The 27334-nt window shown below is 42.1% G+C and overlaps 1 protein-coding gene across 4 annotated transcripts in view; it reads right to left on the bottom strand.

The window, feature by feature from the left end:
• The window catches only part of Schip1 (schwannomin interacting protein 1), an 809964-nt gene that overhangs the window by 111030 nt on the left and 671600 nt on the right, over positions 1 to 27334 (bottom strand). For 2 of the 4 annotated variants that reach the window (XM_004834522.4, XM_087186439.1), the window contains one exon: positions 20220 to 20903. In XM_004834522.4, the coding sequence (XP_004834579.2) occupies positions 20220 to 20903 (684 nt within the window). Of the gene's footprint in view, positions 1 to 20219; positions 20904 to 21100; positions 21253 to 21989; positions 22074 to 27334 lie in introns of those variants that run through there. The other 2 variants (XM_087186441.1, XM_004834524.4) reach the window with 2 other exon arrangements.

The following is a 27334-nucleotide window of genomic DNA, read 5'->3' as shown; positions in this document are numbered from 1 at the left end:
ATTTGTAACTTCATTACGAGTCCATTCAGCTCACTAAGCACTTCACAGTGGGCAGACTCTGGGGCCGCCTAGGTAAGGCTGATAGTCATTTGACATTCAGTGGAGAAACATGAAGGCCTGAGCCAACCATGTGTACCCACAGGATAAAAAGTGATTAACAAAGTAGAGGAGGAAGGAAGGAGGAAGGTGGCTCAGCAGCTTCTAGTGTTTCCAAAGACAACTCAAACCAAAGCCAAACACTCTGAATCTCTTTGTCCTCATATTTTTACTGAAATGGATACATGGATGGTAGACTAAAAGGCAGTATCATGGGCCAAGCCCTTGGCACAGGGTCACAGCCAGAGTCAGTTTTTACAAGCCTTCTCTGCACCAGTCAGAACCAAATCTGATCAGCCACAACCCTACCCTCAATTCATTTCCAGACTGTGCCTGTCTGTGAATTCCTTTTTGTCTTTAAAACTCTTCCTCAATGTTCACTTAGTCTAATTTTTTAGAAATATTAGGGTTTTTTGAAGGAGGAAAGGATCATCCCAAATTGCCAGGGGAAGAGTTACATGCTGCATATTTTATGCCCATGCCCGTGCATGCACGCGCACTACATACATACAGAGACACATGTACACACAATGCACATACGTACACAGGCCAACTTTGACTCATTGATGTCTCTCATATTCACTTATGTGCTTCTGACCAGAGGTGAGGAACTAAACAATATTTATCACCATCCCATCTCATTTAAGATTTAGCAGAACCAAATCTATTTCCCACTGCATTTCAAAGAACAGAATCACTGATATTTAAGAAAAATGAAAGTTTTAAAGTAGATATACATTAATAATTCTAATAGAGATGAACAAATCTGTACAAATCCATTTTGGCTAAATGTGAATCATTTGAGAAACATAATAATATTAAAAAGTCTCTTAATTTCACTATCGTTTGAAGATGGTAATGTTGGTACTCAGATGGCTATCATAATATAGCTAGTCTAGACAATTTATGTTAGGAAACGTCTATAAAAATTTGCTGAGATAAGAAACAGACTTTTATGATTACTATACTTGCTGAAAAGGAGACCTATGTTTAAATCATTCTAACCAATAAAGAACAAACAGGTTTTACCTCATTATAACTACAAACATGCTGAAACAACTTTTAAGTTAGTTTTTCAAGTATTTGCTACAGGGTATAAAAGTCTTTGAATAAAAATAATTAGATCTTCTAATGAATCTTATTAACAGGAAAAAAAATGAAATGAGACTTTTCTTTCAGAAAGTAAGCAAAATATTTAATTTTCCCCTATAGAAGGAAGGAAACAATTATGTTTTAAATGGCCAGAGTGTTAAAACAGCAACAAAAAGGAAAACACACATACAACAAAAATAGAGTATTGAAACTTTCCAATCAAATATTCATGTTCCAGAAATAAATCTGATGATTTCAGCCAGTTTATTTCACATAAACCAAACAATCATTGTCTGTGAAAGTATAAGCGGTCCCATTAATGGACAGCTCTTTTGTTTCGGCAAACAACAGTGTTCAGTGGGTACTCTCCCTGAGTGTTTTGTTAAAACTTCTTACTAACATCTTCTTCGATATTCAGGCTGATTAGGAAAATGTATTTTTCTTTTGACAGAGTTGGGTTGCTTTTCAAGGAATTATTTCCTTCAAATTATACCCTTCTATTACAGCACTGGAATTTGACACCTCATGCATAACTCACAACTTGCTTGCTCCCCACTTCCCAGGGAAAAGCCTGGCCCGGTAGGGATGGCTCTGTATTTACATTCAGCCTCACACATCAGCATTTACCAGGGTGAGGCCTCTGGCTGTCAGCTGCTGGCTCTTAGTCAATATTTAATCACTGTGCAGTTATGTAGGGAGAAGGAAACATTCCATCTCCCAGTAACATGCCTTTAATATGAAAAAAGCTTTCATTTTATTTATAGAAGCATGGTTATGCTTTTTAGAAAAGCTATCAAGTTGAGAAGGTGTACAACTATTTTGATGTAGCATTTTAAGTACACTGTCATTGTAGGTATAGAAAATAAATAATAATAGTTAATGTGATTTTTTAAAAAGTATTACAGAACGTTGGAGTCGCCCTACAGCCATTTATTTATTTAGAAAGATGTTTGTAGAAACCCCACAAAATCGTTGTCTAGTTCCTAATCTCCAGCCCAGTTCAATCTCCATTTCACAAAGCAAAACAACCATACTAACCAGAAAATTCAGAGCAGTTTTTCAACTTTTACTTAATATTATAGCTTTCACAATTTTGTTTTGATACAGATTTATAAATAATTTTCTCTGATCTAACATGATGCTATAAAGCCATTTACTTTTCCATTTATTCTATACACTAACTAAAAGAATGCAAGCTGTTGGTTAAAGGGAAATAGCAAAGGGAACTGGCAGGAGATAACCACCTTACCCTGAGTCCTTAGAGTCATACCTGATAAAACATTTCATGCTTCTAGCACAGCAAATAGCTCTTCTTACAAGCCAGTCAGCTGAGCTGAAGACGATTTTGCCATTTAAAAGAGATCTGCAACGTTCTGTAGGGAGGGCTCATGCATTACTTACAGTGCCAAGATGAAAGGAAAACTGCAGAGAAGGTGAAAGCTGGAAAGTGAATCAGGGTAATAACTACTGAAAATGCTTTGGCTCAAAGGCCTGAAGTTTTTCTTTCATTCCTTCTAACCAATGACCAGATGAACAGGTGTGGACTTGCTCGACTGGATGACATGTGGCAGGAAATATTTTCACTTCAAACTTGCAAATCATAGTTGACATTCAACCGTTTTTTATTGCAAGTTGGTAGAAGGGAGAATTAAGCTTTACCTCAGCTTGTTACAATTCACTGGTTATGCTCTGACATAACAGTAATTACCCTTTGCTCTTAACCCAGACTCCCCAGTCCCATCATCACAAATTCGATGTGTGTGTGTGTGTGGTGGTGGTGGGGGGGTGGCTTATTAACCTGCCTGGGCCTGCCTGCAAAGCACTGAGGGGCCCCAGACAGAAGTCTAAGGGCAGAGTGCTCACATGGCTGGCATTAGAATGCCTGACCTTCTCCCCTCAATCTGTGACTACATGGCATGCCATCATCTGTGCCCCATGCTGGGTTGGTGTGCCTAAAGCCTTAGGTGATCTCATGGGAGCTTCTGTTTTAACATGTTCTCAGCTCATAACAATCTAGGAGACCTAATAGAAAACTCCATGAATATGGAGCCAACTCCCAAAGCCAAAATATTCAACAAGTTTCAGGAGCCAGAGAAGTTCAACATTAATTCACAACTGAATTAAAATAGCTTCTTCCCATGTAGTTCCCTAAAAGGCTCTATTCCCCACCCCACCCTACTTTTCCAGGTATAAAGTGATGGCATTTCCAGAAGTATGCCTATAATTGAGCTTTCTGATGCATAAAGTTTTCAATAAACTGTAGGAAAACTGCTAAGTTATTTTGCTGTGTACAAAATGGCTTTTAGAAGTATTAGAAAGTTCTATATATGAGGTACACGTCTGGAATGTGTTTGCTAGAAAAGAATGATTTTGGCCAGAGTCCTCCTGGCTTCAGTTTCCACAAACCTCTTCAAATTCCCTGTTCTAGGTCTTTCTTGCCTCTTATCTTTCACTTGGCTCCCAGAAGCTCCTCAGGTCTCCATTCTGCTGTCAATCTCTTAGCACTGCCTCTGCAGGTGGCCCAGTCAGTTTCCATAGTATCCTGAACCTCTCCTTCACAGCATTTATCCCAGATGTTACATAAGTAAAAGAGGAATTTGTTTAATGTTCATCTCCATTACCAAAATAAATGCCATTTGGACACAGATAATATCTAGCTTGTCTCCCTAGTGTCTAACAGAGTGCAGCTACTGAGTTACCGAGGGGGGAAAAAAATCACAGAAGGTAGTGAATTCAGCGATAGCCTGAACATCCCTTACCCCAAGTTTTACCCCTCCCAACCTAGTTTTCCTTTGGGTGAGAGGATTTTGTTTTGTTTTGTGTCCTTGACCTACTGTCACAGCTATTGCCATTTCTGAATGTGGTTTCAGAACTTCTGGGAGGAGTGATCTCCAGGTGTGAGCTCCATCAGTGGCAAGGGCTCACCAGGCATGCCCCTTCCACTCAGGGTTGCCCATAACCTCAGGGACCCACAGTCCTCTTCCACATGCATATCAGTTTACCAGGAACAGCCCACTCTGGACTGGGTGTCAGGAGAGCAACACTTCAGGACCACCTCAAATGCACCAGTTAACCTCTCTGAGGCTCTGCTAAACCTGAGGATCATTCAAATGCCTTCAAGTCAATATATCGAGAGAAATATTTTGCCATTTAAGTAAGCACAGAGGTGGTTGTGAAGATCTTTGAAACAAAAAGAACGTAAAGTCATGCACTTACATTCAAATAAATTTTCAATTAATTAAGGAAAAGTTTTCATTTATTAAAAAGGCTCAAACAGAAGCATATAGGTATAAGAAGGTATTGTTTTTGTTGTTGTCGTTGTTTTTTGGTACTGGGCTTGAACTCTGGACCTTGTGCTTTCAAGGTAGGCGGTGGAACCACTGAGCTAAATCCCCAGCCAAGAGCACAGATATTCAGATGTGACCATAGCTATTAGTAGAGAATAGTTATTGTGCGATCAAGGTCAAGGAGGCTAACTTCCACATATTCACTGTAGTACTTTGTGCCTAAAAATGGAAAGAAAGCACATGACCTTTGCAGCCAAAGGGACCTGCATTATTTCTGTGGTTTCGCCATAACTGTGAGCTTCATTGTCCGTTGTTATGGTCTAAATACAAAGTGTCTTCCAAAGACTCATATGTTGAGGGGTTGGTACACAACGCAGCAATGTTCAGAGGTGATGGAGCTTAGAGAATGGATCAGATAACAAGGGCTCTAACTCAACAGTGGATTAATCCACTGATGAGAACATAATTTGATAACACTATTGGGAGGTGACAGAAACAGGAAGTAGATCTCAGCTGAAGGGAGTGGATCATGGGACATGACCTTGGGAAGTATTCTTGGTCCCTAGCCCCTTTCTGTCTGCCAGGCTCTTTCCCTTTTTCTCTGCTTTCTGGCTGTCATGAAGTGAGCAGCTTTTCTCCAGCATGCTCTTCGGCCATGATGTTTCTGCCTGGCCACAGGCCTAAAAGTAATACAGCTGGATGGCCATGGACTGAAACCTCTGAAATTGTGAGCCAAAACAAACCTATCTTCCTTTAAGTAATATGTCAGGTATTTTGTCACAATGATGGAAAGCTGACTAATACGTTTGTAATGAGACGAATAGTGTCCACCTACTCCAACATGAGCATTTAGGTACAATAAATGAAAAATAGCAGGCTCAGTGCTGGGGCACAGTAGGCCCCCAGTAAGCTATAGGTATTATTATTATTATTATTATTATTATTATTATTACTACAGGGCACAAAATGTGAACATGTTTTCTCTTTTATAATTAGAGGGAAGGTTGGTGAAGGGTAGATAGGCCTGTGCCACAGAGAAATTCTGTGGTGGGAAGAAATGACAAGCAACTTCTTAGTGAGAATTTGTGTGTCCCTGCACTTCTCACAGAGCCATCCCCTCTCTGGAAATGCCAACACATCTTTGTGCTCATGTGATTTAAATTCTTCACAGTGTGTGACTGCAAACTCCATGAGGGTAAGAAGCTCTATACTGAGACAGCTCCATGTCAGCTTCTGCTCACATTTATCCTCCACATCTAACACTAATAGGTATTCAATATATATTTATGGATTGAATGTAGCCATGAGGAAAAACTTACGACACATTAAGGAAATTTTTGGCAGATGTCATTTTGTGAACTATGTTTTGCTAAAAAGATTCAAATAAACAATTTTAATGTATAACTTGCTGCAAAATGGATTCAAAACGTCTACCCCTTCAGAATTTAGGGCCTTGTTACACTTAGAATACACACACACACACACACACACACACACACAATTAGTTTCTACAAAATTAGAAATGGTTAGAAAACAATCTTTAATTCAGATGAAAAATATGAGATGTATTTCACAGACTAATTGTTTTTACACTAGTAATCATGAGGAGGTGTTGTCTGGTTCCAGAGCCTGCTAACATACCACTTCCTTATACAAAGTCACAGTGCATCAAGAGGACCCATCTGGAGGCCAGGAGAGAGCACAGTGTACACCCGTGACTTCAGCAAACTACTTATGATTCAGCTCTCCAGTGAATCTTGGTATTGATATCCCCAAAGCTTCAGGATGAATCCCTATGTGGTCCAGTTATCTTTGGTCCTTTCCAGGGTCACTGCTGCCAGCCTCAGTTTTGCCCAGTCTTCCCAAAAATAGGAACCAGAGGTCAGAGAGTATGCAGAATAGAGCAAAGGTGTGTGGACAAGATGCCCTGGGACAGATGAGCTCTAAGATATATGTGTAGGGTGTCAATGTGATGTGTCTGATTTATGATACTTCACACATCTCTTTCACTATGTGTGTTTATTCCCTCCCCCCACTTTTTTTTTTCTGTCCGGTACAGGGGATTGAACTCAGGACCTTGTGCTTGTGAGGCAGGTGCGGCGCCACTGAGCTAAATCCCCGGCCCTTATTTCCTCACTTTTAAAGTGAAGGAGATTGGGCCAGCTGGGCTCCCAAGTCCATCACAGCTTCAGTATTTGATGACTCAGTGAAATATTTCTATTTAGTGATACTGGGCCTACAGCTGTCATGATTTGAACTTGAGTCCTATGCCAAGAGACTGCTGCTGTTATCAGGGTTCCCCACCTTTAAGCAATAAACCCAACTCATTCACATAAAGCCACAGAATTGACAGGAGGAAGGCACTGGAGCAGTACCTCAGAAATAAGCAGAAACCCAGGAAGGGAACAGAAGTGGGAAACAGATGCTGCAGCCATAGCCCCTCAAGACATGGATTCTGCAGGACCTCTGACTTCCCTGAGAATCTTACAGGGAGAACTCCTTCCACTCATGGCAGAGCCACGGGAGAAGCTCTCAGAACATGGATTGGCTGCTTGTAATCACCCTCCTACCACTCCTACCAAAAAGCACACAGAACAGGCACACACAAAACATAATTGGAAGTTATTAGGAAGGGTATCTCATGCTGGGCCCCAAACCCACCATACCTATTATTGAAGGAAGAGCCTAAGACTATTGGCAATGCCAGTAAGTCCAGTCCCTAAGCAGAGTATCTAAAGAACTGCAAGGAGTATATAAATTGAAGCACCCATTCAAAATATTTTGGCCTAGAAAACACTCAGTTTTGCTGAAAGAAATGTTAGTACTATCATAATCTACAACACATCAACATGTAATTAGGAAAAGAATTTTAGCAAGTCTTAAGAGGAATTCACTGATTCAGTCAGTCAAAGACAGAGAATGAGTAATCAGGAAACCCTCCTTATGAGAATTCACTGAGTCATGGCGACATCCTATTGGTGATGTACTATGCCTGGGGCCCATTCATAGTTTAAGAAATTCTAATCATTTGGTCGGTCAACAAATGTTGAAAAACCTAATGTGCCAATTTACCTTCCTCTTTCTATCCTGCAAGAGTCTCAAATTCTTTCTCTACTATTTCCATTCTGTGAAATCTCCAAACATATTCTTGAGTAACCTGGTCCTTTTACAACATGAGGGCCATTTGTTCCACAGGCTGCTTCCCTCTCTGTTAGTAACTGTAATTTACTCCTTCTGCTAGGACTTTCATCCCACACACTCACAGAGCCTTCACAATCCCACCAGAAGCTTAACTTTGAAGAAGTAAACTCCCAAGCTGAAGAGCTATTTCCTAGTTTAAAAACAATGAAAACATTTGGATGTCAGGGAGGCAAAGAACAGAGACAATCTGTGGCTATCCGCAGCCCACTTGGAAAGCTGATTGTGGACAAGTATGCAGATTATCTCTACACTTGGGGACTCACCAGGCAGCCCCTCACTCCCTCCACCCTGACTAGAGCCATATTCTCAGGCTGTGTGCTTTTCTCTTTACCCACACTTCTCTTTTGCCCCTTCATGACCCAAGTTGGCTACTTCAGAGGCAGCTGTGGAGTTCCCTATAGGAGAGGCCTAGGAAAGGCAACCTGGCTGGCAAAGGGGCCAGGAGACTGTCTTTACAACAAATGTATAAACCCGGTGTGGTTGGGCATGGCTGTAATCCCACCACTTGGGAGGTTGAGTCAGCAAGATGGAGAGTTCAAGGCCAGCCTGAACTATACTGTGAGTTCAAGGTAGTCCTTGAACTTGAACCACACAGTGGTATCAAAAACAAAATGAAACAAATAAACAAAAAATGCAAATATAGCTGGGCACAGTGATGAACATCTCTAATCTCAACTACTCTGGAAGCTGAGGCAGGAGGATCATAAGTTCCAGGCCAGCCTGGGCAACTTAATGAGATGCTGTCTTAAAATAAAAATATTTAAAGGAAGTGGGAGAGGTTGGGAATGTAGGTCAGGGGTACAGAACCACTAGATTTGATCCTCACTACTTCAAAAACAAAATGAAACAAAACAAAAATACACTTACAAAGTATACACACTAGCAAAACCTCCATGGATTCCATGCTTAGGACTTTGTACCATATGGTGATGTAGGATAGGGAGGGATCTAACTCTTGTCTCCCTCCTGAAGATATAGCCACAAGCGTATATTATTTATTACACTTGAAGAATAGTTTTAACATCAATTTTTAAGTTTAAAAGCTAATGTAAATCCAAGTAAACTCTGTAGTTTAGTTTAGGTTACAATATTGTGCTATGTCCATGTCCTGGTTTTGACAAATGTACCACAATTATATTAAAGGCCAACATTAGAGGAAGTTGGTGAAGGTTATTTGGGAGCTTTTTGTATTATCTTTATAACTTTTCTGTAAATCTAAAATTATTCAAAAATTAAAAGTTATTAAAGAAAGCTTATATGAAAAATGTTTCCTATATTTTGCTTTTTTTTTTTTTTTGATACCAGGGATCGAACTGGGGGACCTTGCGCTTGCGAGGCAGGCGCCGGAACCACTGAGCTAAATCCTGGCCCATGTTTCCTACTTTTTAAAAAAAGTGAATAAACACCCCAAACTTTTCTAGATTGTTTGTTTGAAATCTGCATTGTCTTTTACTTAAAGCCAATAGTTTTAATAAGGAAAATAAAGTTCCAACCTCTATACTTTCCATAGGTCCTCTTCCAGTTGCATTAAATAAAATCTCAACATAATTTAGCAATATGGAAGTTCCATTCGATTCTGTGTGAAAAGAAATTTTACCATAGCTTACCAATACCAGCCCTTGAAATTAAATGGTCTCAGATGAGATTCCAGCAGAGGAAAAAACTGAGGCCACATATGTACTCTGAAATGTGTGATTGTGTGTGTTTACATTTAAGATAATCTGTTCTTAAAGAGTTTTCCATTTTCATTATTCATAAATAATTAAAAATAAATTATGATACATCTCCCTGAATCCAAATAACAAAATCAATTTCTGAATTGTTTTGAAGACGAAAGAGAAAAATAAATGCTAAGTAATGGGATGTCTATAAACACTAAATGAAACAGAGTGAGATGTGTAGTATCTCTTGTTCCTTGCCTCTTGATGTTAGTATTTTTAATTATTTCAACCACTGAAAAGAGAGAAAATAGCTATTCTGGGTTAATAAATAAGAACAGTACTACTTCATGGGTTTTCCTCCTTGAAGATCTCTCACTTCTAGAATTTCACCAGATCTCTTAGCAAACTGTCCCAACTTTGCCCCACGTCAACCCCACATCAGGTAAATCATTTAACCTCTTTGGGTCTCAGATTCCTTATCTGTAAAGTGAGGAGGTTGAGTTAAATTAGTGGGAGGGAGAACTGGTAGCCTAGAAGTCATTTTCTGAAGCACAGATCTGTTTATGAAATGCACAATTGTCTATGTCTAAAGTTACTGGCCAATATTTAACAATCAAGATATTTCTCAAACAAACTTGACCTTGCCTTCTCCTGACATACCAGAATGCTGACACTATGTTCTGGCATGGCATAAATCAGCCAGCTAGAAACAGCAGCCACACCTTTTCTTGGGACATGCTCTCCAGCTCACCAGGATTCTCCTCACCTGGCCCACGCCTCTCACTGATTATCTACATGGCCTCTGTGAGAATCTGTGTTTGCCACCCTTGCCCTGGAGTTCCTTTGATTCTAATATTCTGACTTACACTCTGATTGTTTACCAGTAATGCAGCTTCCATCATACTGAAATTTCTGCAGGGGTTTTACTCACGTGTTAGTACAAACACAACTGTACAACTGCTTTGTTGAGAGTTTCCACATGAAACACAGAGAAAATAAACCTGATATCTAAAAATCACTATTCCATAAGAGAGTAGGGTTTCGAAATGTTTAAAAATTATTACTTCCTAAAGTTGTTCTAGAATGAGATAGTCTTTTAAAGGCTATTTGAGTCAGACTACGGGGCCACTGTAGGCTGGATAACAACTCTAACAGATTACTGGTTATATAATTTAAGTGTTCAAAAATAAAATCCCTGTGATCTGCTCTTTTACCCTTTACGAAACCAATTTTAAAGTAGAAACAAAAAAGTCAGAATACTTAAAATGCAGTTGCTCATCATGAAATGTTAGTCCAGGTCAATATGGACTAAAAATTATGTAAGATTGCATGAAGAAAAGAATTATCTGCAATTTTCATAAGTAGGATAATTTTTAGCTACTGGTGCCATGAAGAGAAACACAGGGGACTAGATTGGTTTTGAAACTATTTGAAAACATGTTATTTTTGGAAGAATGTAGATTAGCCTTTAGGTTCTTTTCTAGGAAGACACCGTACCAGTCTCCCAGGGGTTCAGAGCCTTCCTATTTTGGAAATAAGTTTAATACTACTCTCTCTTTGGGTGTGGAAAAGGGCTAAAACCTACTATGCTGGTGAACTTGACATTAAAAATGCCAACAGCTTTTCTGGTTTTGTTTTTATTTTTAATACTCTAACTTCAAATCTAAGTTTATAGCACTGCTGGAGATCTTAGGAACTGTGAGAAAATTACCTCATTCCCTTTAAACTTTTTCAGAAAGCAAAGTTCTCTCCATATATGGCTAACAAAGAAGGAAGCAGAAACAAGTTGCATTAGATTCTTAGCTGGCAAGATTTACCTGTTGTTTTGTTCCTCTCATGCCTACAACCCTCTTGCGACCAAGCAGACCCTGACCACAACTGGCTAGCCAGCTTCTCCATCCTCAAGCAGTACACAAGAGAGCTTGGTGGGGGTCCTGGCCACCAGAGATGCCCTATATATCTATGCCATTTTCTTGAGGATTTTGAATTGGTTCTCTGCACAGAGAGTAACCTGCACAGAAGTGAAGGAAAAATAGATAGGAAGCAATGGGTATGCTTGGCTGAGTGGTAACAACATGGCCCCATCAGCTATTGTGGGCTGGGGAGGCACTGACAGAATCTCCACTGTCCAGAGGCCTGGCAAGAAGGCAGTAGAGGTAGTGCTCTGGTCTCTATCTTTCCTGAGCATATTGAAAACCAGACCCTTTCATCTGAACATCACTTGTCCTTGAACCTGGAAAATCCTCACACTTACTTTATAGAAACTTTTTGTAATATTTTGTGCCAAAAACAAACAAACAAACAAATACAACCACATGAATAACTAAGACATTTGTTTCTATAAGAAAGAGTTTTGAAGGGATCAATCATCTTTATTAGGACATGGGTAATAAAACTCATTTGAACTGATGAATTTGCAGAAATTAGCTGCAGACTAATGTAGTGCTTCTTGTAATCCATAAAAATTGAAGCTTTTTTCATAGACTATGTTAATATCCCAAGGAAGAAAGACTCCCAGTCACTTTCATGAAACATAAATAGTAAGAAAAGGCACTTAGAAACAGAAGAAAGGAAAAGATGAACATTATATTCCTGATGACAGACACACAAAAGATCATTCAATTACAAATAAATATGAAATATGAGTGGAGATGCAGTAGTACCAGTAAAATATACACATACAAATGGCAATTATTAGAAAATCTGATATATAGAACTATAGTATTGCTTTAGTTTCCACTGTTTTGCTTTAATAAAACTTCCATCTGTTAAAGGTAACTAAAATTTTTTTTAGTAGGTTTATGGGTAGTTTTAAGAAATTATCAACATGAGATTGAACACACATTGGTCAAGTTCATTCCTACCACCTGAGAATTTCTTAAGCAAAAATGATCATCCTTCAAATTACTTATACGTACAGAGAAAATACTCTGAACATGGGGAAAAGTGTGAATAATTTAAAATGACACAATATTAAAAATAAGGAGTGAGGTGAAGAGAATAAAATTACATTAAGTATGCACATGAATGAGAACAGACAAGTGATAAAGATTAGTGACAGAATATGCTTGACATAATTATGTAACAAGCTATAAGGAAAATAGCAATTATTCTCAAAAGGGTAGCTGTAGTCCAAACCCAAACAAAACAAAACAAATTAGCCAATAGCATCTGAAACAATAAGTCTCTGAAGGCTTTCACAACTTTGAAGAGATGGTGATTATTACAACCATCCTTGACCTGTCAAGAATTAGTTACATATGGTCCAGCTCAACAATTTAACTGGGTAACTCGGAAACATCACATAAGGAACATAAAAACTCAAACATAGAAACTCCCCTTCCTTACGTCTATTTTTCTATTTCTTGCTATTACATAGTTTAAGACAAGTATCTCAATTTAGACTATTTCATAGAAAGCTCCTAAACCCCACAAATACAATTTTTTCTAGCCTCTTCTTGGTTTTATTTCTCCTTTTTTGGCTTGTAACAAAATATTCACTGAAAACTCTGACTAGATAGAACAAAATCTGTCTCCATTTACAGGGTAGCCACACAGAGATCTCTCCCCCTAGCTCTCGGAACCCAGGAACCCTTTGAGTAGCCCTGTCTGGTAGGTAGAAGTGATGTGCACAAAGGTGACCCTGAACCCTAACTGTTCCTTCTCAACCTCCTAGAACTCTGGTGACTCCTTGAAAAGTTCCCAAGTCCCATTCACCATCTGGCCCCCATGAGAGGAGAGGACTACGTGTCCCATGACAGGAGCCAATGCCGGAAAGGAGCGAGCACAACTAGGCAAAGTGTTAACATCTGGGGGAAAAAGCAAGGAGAAAATCATCAATCCAGGAAGGGCACTGGAAAACACACCGGTACGAGTATGTGTTTCTGAAGTTTAAATGGAAGAACAAACACTTTACTATCAAATGATGAGAATTAGAATCTACTCCCAGTGTTGGAACATCTTAAATGATGAGTGTGGATTATCTTCCAAATAACTTTGGAAACATTTTTTTAAGCTGACAGCTGGGGTCAGGGGTAGACACAGAGTTCATTGAAAGAGGGAACTCAGGAGATGTGAGGGCAATTATTTGTACATGATTGGAGGCTTGAGCAAGCCTTGGCTGAGGAAGTGGATTAAGATGATTAATCTCCATAGACCTTAGTTTCTTCTTCTGAAAACAGTGGCTTCATGAGATATTTCTCAGACTTTTTGTATCTATAAACTCCTATTACTTTCCCATGGAAAATGCTCAATTTCATAACAGACACTGGAATTTGCACAGAAGTTTGGTGCAAAACAGACTCCAAGTAACTGATAGTAGAGATTGTGATCTGTCCTAACAGCACAAGGAACACGAACAGCTGAGGAAAAGCATTTTCAAAAGCTCATTTTGTTAAAAACACTGGACTGAATTTCAAAAGTAAGAAACAAAATCATCTAAATCTTCAGTAGCAAAGATCCAGGAGTACAAAACAAATTTTTATTTTAATGTGCAATAATATCAGAATTTGGACTAGTTTTAAGTAACTAGAATTATTATTACTAGCACTAATAAGAAAGTACATAGTGTAGAATCTTTGAGTAAGTTAAAGAATTAAACAGTAATACGGGTACAAATACATTAACCAACAAGATAAGAAGCATTCATCAGATATCTTGCTCTTCAAGGAATGCCAGTGAGCCTGTAGTGTGTTTGAGAGGGAGGAGGAATTTAAACAGTTGCAGAGATAAGAGACTCACAAAAGATAACTGGGAATATAAGACAATCACTGGTTATGGCATTACTGAAAGCCAACTGGGCTGGGGATGTACCTCAGTGGCACCTGGCACCGCGCCTGCCTGCTGCCTGACAAGTGCAAGGTCCTGAGTTCGATCACCGGTACCAAAAAAAAAATTAAATTAAATTAAAAAAAAACTTGACAGTCTGATCTGACTTTTGTCAAGCATGAGACTTTAGAAAGTCCTTGAATATTGCTGGACTTCAGTTTTCTCATGTCTAAAATATTAATCCCTTGTCCAAGTTTCAGGTTTGGCATGAGGATCAAATATGATAACAAAAATTTGAAAATCTTTTAAAATGTAAGTAAGAGTAGTGAATGTACACAAGCGGAATAAGAAGTTCAGAGGAAAGAGAGGTTCCTCAGAGCTTAGCGGATCAAGCAAAGCTTCCCAAAGAGGTGACCTCCTGATTGGGCTTCCCATCCAGTGCTGGGTGCAATGGTGGACCGCAAGCAGCCTGTGAACCTGAGGCTGAGCAGAGCTCATGGTGGGGCTTCCTAATTGTGAAGTACTGAGTTATGCCAGGTGAGGATACGGAGTTGGAAGTGTTCTGGAAGGTCAGGCTAGATAGGGTGGAGAAAGATGATATGATGCCAGTAGTAATATGTTCAAGAGCTCAATAAGTGTATGATGAGAGTATCTGCATCTAATTTTCAGATGTGAATTCTCAAATTTTTTCCTTAGATACTTTAAGTTTCACTACATGCAAGCCAATTGATAAGCAGAGATTTCTTTTTGTCCAACTGCAACAGTTCAAAAGGCGCTTCTATCGTACAATGAACTTTCCAGTGGGTGACTTAAATGCACATTTGCACACAGCCCCATAAGTAACGACATATTTCAAAATACCTAGTTTCTCCTTTCTCCTCCTTTTACTTCTCTCTCCTCCTTCTTCTCTCCTCCCTATCCCTCTCCTTCTCTTTCAGTGCTGCAGATTAAACCTAGAGCCTTGAGCATGCTAGGTAAGTGCCCTACAACTGAGCTAAAACCCCAGCTCTTGCAACCTAATTTTTTAAAATCCAACCATTTTTCTTTGAAGTCTTGAGTACATGTTAATGCACAGAGCAACCTCTGAGGCTCTTAAGCAAAAATCAACATGCATTAGAAAAGCAGCCAAAGAACTTCTTATTATGGTACCAGACATTTCGAAGTAAAGTCAAAGTACAGAATACATTTAGACTCGGAAATTTTTAGTTATAGTAAAAAAAAAAAAAAAGAATTTTACCTCTGTCATACAGCATGCTATAACAGGAATAATACTTGCATACCACCAAAGTATGCTTCCAATGCTGCATCCCAGGCTGTAGAATCATGAAACTTATCAAACTTGCAAGATTTACTATATTGTAAAAATAATAAAGACACCTTAATTCTGCCTATAAAAACAAGAACTCATGTAATTTAACCACAGCCCAAGTAAGGAAGGAAACAAACCACTCAGCCATTCAAACTACTTTAGTAGTATCACTGATGGGAGGGAGTAACTGGGCTGTAATTCTTATAGAATAATACAATGAAAATAACCTGTAATTAGTACTATTATAGGAAGAAATGTAGGTAATTTTAAATTTGCTACCAGCTAATACTATAAACAAATAAAAAGACAAATTATTTTCAAGTACTTAGAAATAACTTCATCAGGAGAATTTGCTTTCAATTAACATGCCAATTAAAATTATTCTTATCTTCTCATTAAATGAGGAAAATAACATCACTGGCACTAAAAAAACCCAAAAAACAAAAAATGCTTAAAATGTGCTAGGTTGACAATGAGAATTCTTTCCTAATTTAAAAATGACTCCTTTCCTTTTCTGAACGATAATTGTAGTGACTTTGGTTGGATGCATGCAACATGCAATCCCACTGATTTTTTTTGTTGTTCTCTCTTAAGGGAGAGGGCAGCAGCCCTCCCAGTAACTTGAATACAGTCATACTGGAAAACCCCAAGGATGAATATGGGATAGAGCAACTGTTAGGAGAGAAAGCCAAGGTTCTAGTCAGTGCTGTGAGTCACGGCAATGGCCAGGTAAAATAGTACTTCTTTAGAGAGCTAGACAGCTTCCTACAAAGCCAAATACATAACAACTATAAAATCCAGCCATTCTACTGTAGGTATTTACCTAATCTTAATGAAAAGTTATGTCCACCCAAAGACTTGTACATAAGTATTCATAGTTCTTTTATTTGTAATAGCCAAAAACTATAAATAATCCTAGTGTTTACCAACAGGTGACTATGGTATATCCATAAAATGGAACACCAGTCAGCAGTAGAAAGGAATGAGCTATTGATATACACAGTAGAATAGATGGAATTCAAAATAATCATATGTTGAATAAAAGAAACTGACAAAATGAATATTTATTGTGTGATTCCATTTATGTTCATTTTAGAAAATATAAGCTACTCTATAGTATAGAAATCACATTAGTGGTTGCCTACAGAAACCTATTACAAAGGGGCACAAAGATACTTTGGGAATGATGGATATGTCTACTATTCTGATTTTGGTGATGGTTACATAGGTGTATCAGAACTCATACATATGACTTATACATGTGTGAAAACTCAACAAATTATATATTTTAAGTATATACAATTGATTATATGTCAACTATACTGGGGCACACCTGTAATTCCAGCACCTGAGAGGCTGAGGTAGGAGGATCACCATGAGTTCAAGGCCAGCTTGGGCTATATAGTGAGTTCAAGGCCAGCATGAACTACAAAGTGAGACTCTGTCTCAAAAAACCAAATAAATAAATGAGTCAAAAGTTTGGGGAAAAAAAAGAGCGGGATTTCCAGAGATAGGCTTAACACAGAGGGCCACATACCCTCATGGGAGAAGGTGCCTCATGAAGAGGAATCCTCATAGAAAAACCAAGAAGAAAAAGAGGTGAAATTATATTCTATAATGAAGAAGAGGGCATTGATGCCCCACTATGTCCTTCCCACTACTTGGTGAAGGTCTAGGGAGTTCGCTGAATAGGAGAAAGAGTGGTGCAGCTATATCCTAATGCCCTGGAGATACAGGAGAGGAGAGAAAGCATGCTGCGGGGGCCTTCTCAAAAGAAGGAAACAGGATGAGCTCCTGGTTTCCCTCAAGATTATCTGTGCCAGTTCACTAGAGTCAAAGCAGGCAGGGAGAGGAGGACTTTAGATGAACATGAACTTATGAGAGCAAGACCCCTATCTGACACCAAAAGCATTACTACCCAGAACAGTTCGGCACTTGTATCTGGCCCTTGAGTTCACCAAGAGTGTTCACACACAGGAGAAAGGCTCAGGTAGGACACCAGGGCAGAATCTGCCAGGCTGGAGAAAGGTGCTTCTGGAAGTATTTTTGGTTGTTGGGTAGAACCCCAGGCAAAGAACAAGGTGAGCAACAGGGGACATGGCTGTGGAGTAATGTAAACTTGCTACCCTAGATCAGACCACCAGAGGCCATGCAGGTGGCTTAGTTGTAAGAAGGCAGCAGAGAGTCAGTCACCAAGGTATTTCCTTCAGGGCTCCCCAGGCCCCTCCCAGCTCTGCCAGCAAAACACCTGGCTGCACCTGAGCTCATCCTTCTTCAAGGGTACCAAGGGAACGATTAGTTACCTAACCCCTTCACAAAGTCAAGGCTAGAAGTCTTTCTCAAACATGGCATGTTTTAAATTTGTTCTTAAATCTTCCCTGAATTAGGGGGAACTAATAATCATCACATTTCTGAGATCTCAGTCTTCCTCTTGGGTATATCGTGGCAATCGAGAGGCAGAACAGGGACAGGGAGGCAGGAACCCTAACTTCTTTTACCACACTGTACTGCAGAACTTAATGCTATCCCATGAAGACAAAACCAAGTCCTGTCTGTAAGAAGAGACTCCTAAGTAATGGGATTTTGGTTACTTCCCAATTTACTTTGGTTCTTAATGCTAAGGAAGTGCAAAACTTGCTCTTAGAAAATCCTTTATGTCAGGGAGGTGGGCGCTCTCTCTTTCCCTTTTATTTCAAATTATTTTAAGCATTTAATGGAGAAAAAACTCTACTCTTGTCTCAGAAAAAAATTCAAAACTCCTTCCATAGGTTTTTCATTGGGACTTAACCTCTCTGGGCCTCACTTTCCTCAACTCTAAAATGAGGGGGTTGGATTAGGACTGCGTGATGTTTGGGTCCTGTGAACACTTCTTTCTTCATTGGATATTTGAGAACCTACTACATCCCAGGCATTGTCCTAGGCACTAAATCACAGAAATTAAAAGACAGGCAAGATTCCTGTACTCCGGCCTAGATTCCAGAGACCAAAATTTAAAAACTAAACAACTTGGCTTCAAAGACTGCCCAATAAGTAAAGGTTCACAATCTTCAAAGTAACGATTAAGGAAGGTGTGAGTGCACATTGAGGGTGGAGTAGAGGGGACTGAGTTAAACAACCAAACGGTAAGTTTCCAGGGGCAGCAATCTGTCTTCAACTTTCCTCACCAGAATTTGAGCTCCATGTGGGCAGATCTGTCATTACAACACTGATAACCATACCAGGCATATAGGCACATAACACAGGGTGCACAATAAAATTTTGTATCCTAACTTTTGAGTAATGCACCATTGAATCTTAACGTTACATGTATACACAATTATTACATTATACTGGAATGTAGATGTGTCATGTAATAGTAGAGGAATCTCTTGCTTATCTTCAAGTCATTCCTTAAGTCCCAGGAGCTTAATGAGGTTTTTTTCTCAAGCTTTAAGTGAGAAAAGGCTATTTTCTATTGCAAGGTAGAGAAAATACTATTTATTGTAATGGAAAGATTCCATGTCTGTTGTGGTCACAGTAAACTTTTAAATAACTGGGATTAAAACCAGTATGTTAATTTAATAGGTAGTTTCTCAAGGTACACTAACCAGTGGGCTCTGTCAGCCAAGGACCCTCTCTAATAGGAACTATGCCAATTTCTCTGTGAAATGCAGTTACCATTCTCACCCCTGAAGTCAGAAGTGCATGCACCCAATTTCCAGTAGCCTCAGGGCCCTGGGCTCAAAAAATTACACCTGAAAGGCAAGCATTTTCCTACACTGCCACACAGCTGCCACATACAGAAAGCTACTCATTTAAACTGTGCCCTCCAGCCCTGTTTAGGGGCATCATTAATGATTTCAAATTATAACTGTTGCTTATCTCAAAACAATGATAAATAGAGGAGCTACATTCATGATGCTTTTCTTCTAAGTCATTTATCTGCTCTGCTCTCAGGGGCGAAAAAGATGTTGAGACAAGTGTGAACCTGCCAGAGCTAATTATAGATGCAGCCCTCTTTCTCTCCCTCCCTCTTTTCCACGCCAGCACCTCTCCCTGTCTGGTTTTCATGAATTGAGGCAGTAGCCTCGGGTAAGGGACTGTAAGTGGTTCCTTTATCAAAACAAGGAGGGATTCACCCGACAGGGAATAAGTCAGGCAACCAAGGCGAGAACCCCTCCCTCATCCAGGCATTCAATTCACCCCTTTCCCTAGGTCAACAATAGCTCGGGTTTCAGAAAGGAAGGAAGTCTAGAGGTAGGCGGTCAACCTAACCATAAACAGGAGCCTCGGCTTCAACGCGAGATGGAACAAACCCCCCTGCCAGGGCAGATGTGTGGGCGGGTGACAGTGCCCATGCAGAGACAGGGGCAACCTAGCCACGGGCGAAACATTAGTGGCAAAGAAGGGAGACCCACCACGATTGACAAAGCCACAACTATTACGATGTGTATGCAATATGCCCCACAGGCACTGATATTGGTGCCAAAATCTCCCCGGATTTATTTTCAGGCAAGTGACTAACAATCTCGTCTCCGTAAGTAATTCCAACAAAATGAGTCGCCGGTTCCACTAGCCCGACTTTCCGCTGCCCTCTGGCTGCCCCTCCCTCCTTTCCGCCTATCGAAGAAACCCAGACAGCGCACAGACTGAGCAACAGAACCCCGGGGGAGCAGAAGGCAGGCCTTTCGGCCCAGCCCCCACCCTCGGGGAAGGATGAATGGGGCCGCAGGCGGGTGGGCGGGAGCGCGGAGCAGGGGCGTGCGGGCTGCGCGCGGGGTGTGTACGCGTGTGTGCGCGCTTGGGCACGCACCCCGGCCAACTTACGGAGGTGGAGTTGGTCCTCGCCTGGCCCTGGTTTCGCACCTCCTGCTCCCGGAACTGCAGCCCGGCCAGATGCTTCTCCAGCGCCTCCCAGTCCATAGGGGGTACTGGGGGCTCTTCTAGGACGCAAGTCCCGCCGTCCGGGGGTTGGAGGCAGAGCCACCCGGCTGCCGGGCCCCGGCCGCCGTGCCGGCTACCCGCCGGCTTGGGCTTCTGGATCGTTCGCCGAGGAACCCGGGAACCGCTCGGCCGGCCGGCCACCACCACATTGCCATTGTGCCTGAGGTCCTGGGGGGCTTGCGGGTGGAGGTTGCCGTTGGGCATCGGGGGCGGCATGGTCGTGGTGGTGGTGCTGCTCCTGCCCCCGCCGCCCCCGGTCCTGGCGCTCACGTTCCCTGGCTCCCGAGCCGGACACCGGTCATCCCGGTACCCTCGCTCGTCTTCCTCTTCCTCTTCCTCCCCGTCCTCCTCCGGCGCCCATTCATCAATCTCCTTCTTCTGGTAGACCAGAAAAGGCTCCTCATAGTCCTCCAGGGCAGACACCAAGTCCAGGCTGCCCCCCGGCGACGACGAGGATTTGCACTCGGAGCAAGGGGTCACTTTAGTGGAGTTGGACTGCGAACTGGCGCGGCTGCTGCTGCTACTGCCGGCGTCACTGCCTAGATCCATCCCATCCTCTCGGTAGTCCTGGGGGGAGGAGGCAAAGAGAGTGAGCCGCCGGGCTGAGCCCGCTGCGCCCGCCCCGCGCCCCGCGCCCCGCCACCGTCACCGCCGGCCCCCGGTGCGCCCCCATAGGAGGCCTGAGGGCGAGAGCCGCGCCCGCCCGAGGCTTCCCGTGTGCGCCTTACTCCTCTCGCCCAACACATTGCCTCCGAGTTACTAACCCTCACATTTAGCAAAGGGGTGCCCAGCCACCAGGGCACACTTTTCATATGAGGAGCCCCGGGGCGCGCACCGACTTTGTTTTAACCATTTTGCGCCAGGCGCGCCCCTGCACCCCGCCCCAAGGCTTCTCCCAGAACCAGATACTTTCTCACAGAATTAATTCCCGGGGGGCGCGCCCGAGGAGGGAGTGGGTGGCTACTAATCTCGCACCTCGCTTCGGGCGTCGAGACCACTCCCCACCTGGCCCCGCCCCACCCCGCCCCTTCCCCGCCCCACCCGGTGGAGCGGGGGCTGTGAAGGAGCCGAGCTTTACTTTCTAAGGAACCGCCTGCGGTCAGGGGGCTCACTTTCGCCTCAGTGCTTCTCCCTCCGGCTGCCCGAAGGCTCCGGATGGAGTGGGGATCGCTCGGCCCTCGCCGGGCAGGGTCTCCCCCAGCCTCCCCCAAAGGTGACCCGGGCCGGGGCGCGGCGACAGTCCCTGCAGGCGCCGCCGCCGCCCGGGGGAGGAAGGACGCGCCCTCCCAGCGGCGGAGCCGGCCCGCCACCGAGCATGCCCAGAGGCCGCGGGCGCGGCGCAGTCTGCTCTCCTGGTTTTCTCGGCGGCAGGCTGGAGCCGGAGGCCAGTTGAGAAGAGACCGGAGAGGCCCGGCAAAGGCCGGAGGGAAGAGGACACAAGGCGTTAGTGCGCAGACAGTGCTACTAGTAAGGGGCGACCTGGGAGAAGGGTGCATTTTCACCCTCTGACACTCGGGTTTCTTGTGCCCTCTGGGCCTTTCCGAGGGGCTCCTTACTCGGCTGAATCCTCCAGGCATTCCGAAGCGGGGGCCTGGCGCCTCCTAATCCACTCGGAAGTCCCCGAGTGGCCTTAGGAAGAATGACCCCCCCAACCCCCCCGGCAAATCCACAAGCTCTTGTACGAGCGTGAGTGACGTGAGCTCGGTGGTCTGACACCAGCATTTCCCTTCCACCTTCCCCCTAGCCGCTTCCTCGCCGCGCACCGCCATTCTCTGGTAGCTCGCTGCCCTCCAGGTTTAGGCTGTAGGTGGAACCTGTTGCTTTAGCTCCTGTTTCCCTCCCCCTCCTGACTGCTAGCTGAGGATGACCTCAGCGAGGTGTGTGTATGAGGAGTGGAAGGGTAAGTGTGAAAAATGGCACGGGGTGGGGGGTAGGCTTGGGATATCTGTTCTAAAGTTTTCGGGTCTCCAAAAACCCCCTCAGCTTTCAAGGAAACCTTGAAGGAGGTGAAGAGGTGATAGTGCTCCTGGCACGTTTAAAGGCTTTGCTTCCTTGAATTTTTCAGGAAACACACCTGGTTCCCTGAGTTTGGCAGCTCTTTCAGTAGGAAAAGGTGGGTCACAGTACTTTTAAGGATTAACAATGTTTTGTGAACGAACTCCTACTCTGTTAAAGCTAGGAAACCAGGAACTGCCCTCCTTTCTGTGGTGATAATGAAAAAGAACTCTTAGCTCTACAAGGAATTAGGGAAATCCAATTTCCCTGAACTTCCAGATTCGGGTCTGTTACTAATTATTCTGGTGGAATCTAGCCTGTACCAGGCTCTTACCCTGGCTTGGCACCGTCCAGATGAAGGAAAGGGGAATGCTTGGGATTCTTTAGTAGGGAGTGGCTGCCACCCTGACTGTTCTTCTAGGGTCTAGTGGGGAGTTGGATGCTGAGATTCTACAATTTAGTGGTCTGTGAGGCCTGCCTCCTTCTTTTCTTAGGTAAGGCCTGAGGCAGGGAATTTAGGATAACCTTTTAACTTCTCTGGAAACAACAATCTAATGAATAACAGGAAAATGGCCTTTTGATCTGGCTAGCTGGTCTGTCAGAAGGGACCGATTATGACTTAAAATATATTTGACAAAAACGTCTGTAAATAGCCTGCCTTGTGCTCCAAATATGATTTCATTTTGAGACTGCTGTGGAGCCCTGGCTGCCACCCTGGGGTGTAAAGGTAGCCCTGTGGAGTATTCAGTGATGTGGATGGGAAGCATTGTGTGCTGGGAACTAGATACCTGTTTTTTCAAGTTACCATGTGACCTGGCAAGGCTTAGGTCAATGAAAGTACCCTGGTCTTTGGCATGTTACCGGTAGACAAATAAATATTGATAAACTGAAATGACAGAGAATTGTAGTATCAGCTCAATTTTAAAATATTAGGGGCTCCTCAGCCCCCACCCACACTTCCCCTCAGGCATAAGCTTATTATCCCCCTGCTGTCCAGTTGGTCTGTGTTCAGGAAATGCAAAATATGGCCTAAGAAAAACATTTGGCAAGGTAAGTTCACTGCCAAAAATGCATGGCATTTCAAAGCCAAATATAAACATCTTTGAGTTATCTGTATTTTTACATTATTTTCTGTCCAGATATTCTGGATCACATGGGAAAGTACCCAGTTTCCCTTTTCTCTTCTCTTCATGCAAGGTGCTTGGCTAGCCCAGTTTCCATTCTGTTTCCAAGTTTCCATCACTTGCCAAGAACACGCCTACTTTGGAACAGGAAGCCCTGCCAAATCCTAGGCCAGCAACAGTCTGCAGCTATGTCCAACAGGATGAAGAGATGATTTGCAAAGTGATTGAAAGGCCTTTGTCTTCCTGTCTACAGCAGTTTCCTTAAGTTAGAGTTTAGAGTTTAGAATTAACAGACTCAGATTCTTTGTAAATTAGACATTAAGAGGTGTGGGACAAGTCAGAATCATTCCAAGTCCCTCCCATTCTAGCACTTTTCCTCATCCATCACCAAAGTATACAGTCACTTCTACTTAAATACAGAGTCCCTCCTGAAATCCACTGCCTCACCCTAGTCTAGACTGCTGTGCTCTGAAGTTACTAAATGGTCTTTCAACTGATCCCTGTCCACTCTCCTCATGCAGCCAGAGTGGCCTTCTTTACATTTCAAATCCAAGCAAGTCTCTCTCTCCCTTGATTGGTTAAAACCCCACAGAACTCCTCATTGCCCTTATAACTTAGAACTGCTTCCTACCACATCAACAACTTCTTTTGGCAAAGTTTTACTCATCCTTTAAATCTCAGCTTAAATGTCACTTCCTCCTGGAAGGCTTGACTGATTCTCCTGGCTCAGATGACCTCCCCGTGAGCCCATGACACTGCAGTTATCACAGAAACTTTATTAAGGCTGCTGTTTAATCATTTATCTTCTCTAATAGACTCACAAGAAGTACGTTTTATATTAAGACCCAGGCCTAATATACATACAAAAATACATGGAGTTGCCTGGGATTTACCTCTGGTTCCGCCACCTGCCTCACAAGCACAAGGTCCTGAGTTTGATCCCCGGTACCAAAAAAAAATAATAATAATACATGGAGCTGAAATAAGCTTTATAAAACTCTTATTTTATGAAATTCTATTCTAATTTATTTAAAATCAGGTCACACCTTACCATGCTGACTTTACAACCGTTAAATGAGTCAGGGCTTCCCTTGTAAAAAAACAAAAACAACTTTGAATTCCCTGAAGGGTAAGGCTATGAAATAGGAGGTTAATAAACATTTGTTGCTGGAATTATCAGTAACACTAACAACCCTCAAAAAACCCATGAAGAAACTATTTTTGTCCCCATTTGTAAGTGAGTTGGCCTTGGACAGTAAGATTAAATAACTTGGTGTTATTATGTCACCCTAGAGCCTCATGCACTCATAGGAGGGGCTTTTGAAAGGTGATTAGATTATAGAAGTGTACTGTTGACTTGTTAGGAGGTGAGGTCTGGTCAGAAGAGGCAGGTTACTGGGGGAATGGCCTGGAAGGGTTTATCTCCCTTCCCAGCTTCTCCCTTCACTCTCTCTGCTACCTATCCCCCTTGCCCTGAGCAGCTCTCCTCTGCCACACCCCTCCGCCATGCCTTCCTGCCAGCAGACTATGGACTAAAACAAGTGAGTCAAAGTAACTTCTCCTCCTTTAAATTCTAGATGTTGGGTATTTTGTCCCAGCAAGGAGGAAAGTGACTACTGTCAAAAAGCATTGGTAGATAGGTGCAGAACTAGGATGTGAACCTGGTTTGTTTGAATTCAGAATTCTTGTTCTTAGTCATTTAGCTAAAAGCTTGGTATCCCTTGATTCACTTGCATGTGGATGAGTTTACCAAGCCAAAATGTTCAAAAGGGTCTCCTTGTATTAACCTCAAACTAGGTCTCAGCCCCCTGCTCAGCAGAAGCTTCTTGAGCAGTATTTATGTCTATACAGAGAGGAAGGCAGCTGGCAAGAGCAGCTGCTCTCTGCTCACATATGTTTGACCTCCTCTAATGCCACCAAATTCAGCAATATTCAGCAAAGTGGGAGGTTTCACAGTGTAAAGGAAGAGTAAGCATAGACACTTCAGAAAGCGAATTTTACATTATCAGGAAATACATGTGTTAAGTTCTCCCTCAAATTTTTTGAGGAGACCACCATGAGGTTGGGGTGTTCATTTTTTAGTATCGATGGGAGACTAGATTCATATTCAAAGGCTAGGGATAAGAAGATGTGTTCCTCGGGTCAGTGCTATTTATAGGATTCTAATCTGTACAGGAAACATTTGAGAAAGGATATGATTGAAATGTATGCGTCATAAGGAGTATGAATAGGTAGGGAAAGATTTGTGTGCAAAATTCCCAAAGTAATTTTGAAATTATTAGTCCTGACACTGAGCCTTCTTTACATTGGGACATTGAGTGTAATAAAGAAATGGCTGGCAAAGAGTTTATATTTCATCTTTATTACATAAATTACATGCAAGTCACATGCTGTACCCAGATGCTCTGGAATTTTATCACCTGCATGTAACTATATGGGAATATTTCACAGCACTGTGGGGTGAAGTGTCCTGGATATGGAGCATCTGGGCCTTGTTCCCACCAGCCCCCCTGTCTCTAACCAACTTTATTACCAGTTTTTTTCATGAAAGGGCTGGACTGCTTGATCATGGTGTTTGGCAAATAGTAAGAATTAACTGAATGCCTGTGTAAGTGAATGTACTAAAAGACTTCAGCCTAAAGAACCTATAGATTTCATCCTAGAAGCTATGAGAAATATAGTATGAACATGTCTCCGAATCCTTTCTCACTGTCCTTTTTGAAAGAAACAAAGTTGATCCTTTTATTTATTCGAAATCAGTATCTACTTCTATTAGGCAGGTGGGCTGTTCTTGGGTGTGTGGTATTTCTCCTTTATTTTTTAAAGATAATAGGTTGATCTTAATTTACTAGTCTCTGTGTAGATATTTTGGAGATGAACCCTATGTATACCTAAAGTGATTTTCTTCTTTTATTGACAAAGCTACACTGAAAAAAAATTTTTTAAACACATGTTCATCTTAAAAGTTTTTATTCTCTAGCAAACCATGAGATTGTATTTATTTCCTACATTTTCCTGAATAAAAATAAAATGGCGGAACCTAGGCACCATGGCAGTTAAAAGATAGCCCCCATGTCCCATTTTCCAAACTTGAAACAGGACACATGGCTTGATAACACAACTACGCTTACAGAAATTAGGTGAATTTAGGTTTGCATTGAAGACTACCCTGAACAATCTGTAGGCATTGATAAATGAAGCAACCCTAACTGCAGCGCAGGGATGGTCTCTTTATCAGAGAAAAGTCACATCAAGAGTGTCATTCAGGTCCTCAGCATATGGCCACAGAGACTGTGCCCTGTACAGTGCCAGGACTGCAAACTGCACAGTGGGTTCCTGCCAGAAAGAACCATTTGGCATCATTCACATAGATGGCAGTGTGAATGGTGCCCTTTGGAATTGTGCAGTGGACAATAAGCACAACAGTATACAGCGACTCTCCTAGGGCTCCACTGTTGGGAAATTTGTTCTTTTTTTTGACAAGATTGGAAGAAGGACCCTGCTGCTCTTTTTCTAATAAAGTGATATCTCAGATTGCATGGCAATGACAAAAATTCAGCTAAACTGCTTTAGTCTTTATTTTTTCAGAAGTTTTCTGCCATCATCTTCTAGAGTTCCTGGAAATTCTTGAAAATGTAGCTCTATGAGCAACCCTGAATTTATTTTTGAGATGTATTGATGTGTATAGATTACATAAAAGGGCATTTAGGAAAAGCTGGGAAGTTTGTAGGTGCACTTGCTGCAAGAGCTCAGAGAAGTATTATAAGTGATAGGCCTAGAGTCCCCTGTGCACATGACTTGGGAACGAGGTGCTGCTTCAGGAATTCCATGCCTTTTATTTTGTGTTACACGTGTCAAAGAAGACTGCCTTCACTAGAT

The sequence above is a fragment of the Heterocephalus glaber genome, unplaced genomic scaffold, assembly GCF_053883595.1.
Source record: "Heterocephalus glaber isolate CG9 unplaced genomic scaffold, H.glaber_assembly_v1.0 deba00001504, whole genome shotgun sequence".
Lineage (NCBI taxonomy): Eukaryota > Metazoa > Chordata > Mammalia > Rodentia > Bathyergidae > Heterocephalus > Heterocephalus glaber.
Note: the sequence above shows the minus strand (reverse complement) of the source record. Positions and strands in the feature narration are given on the sequence as shown.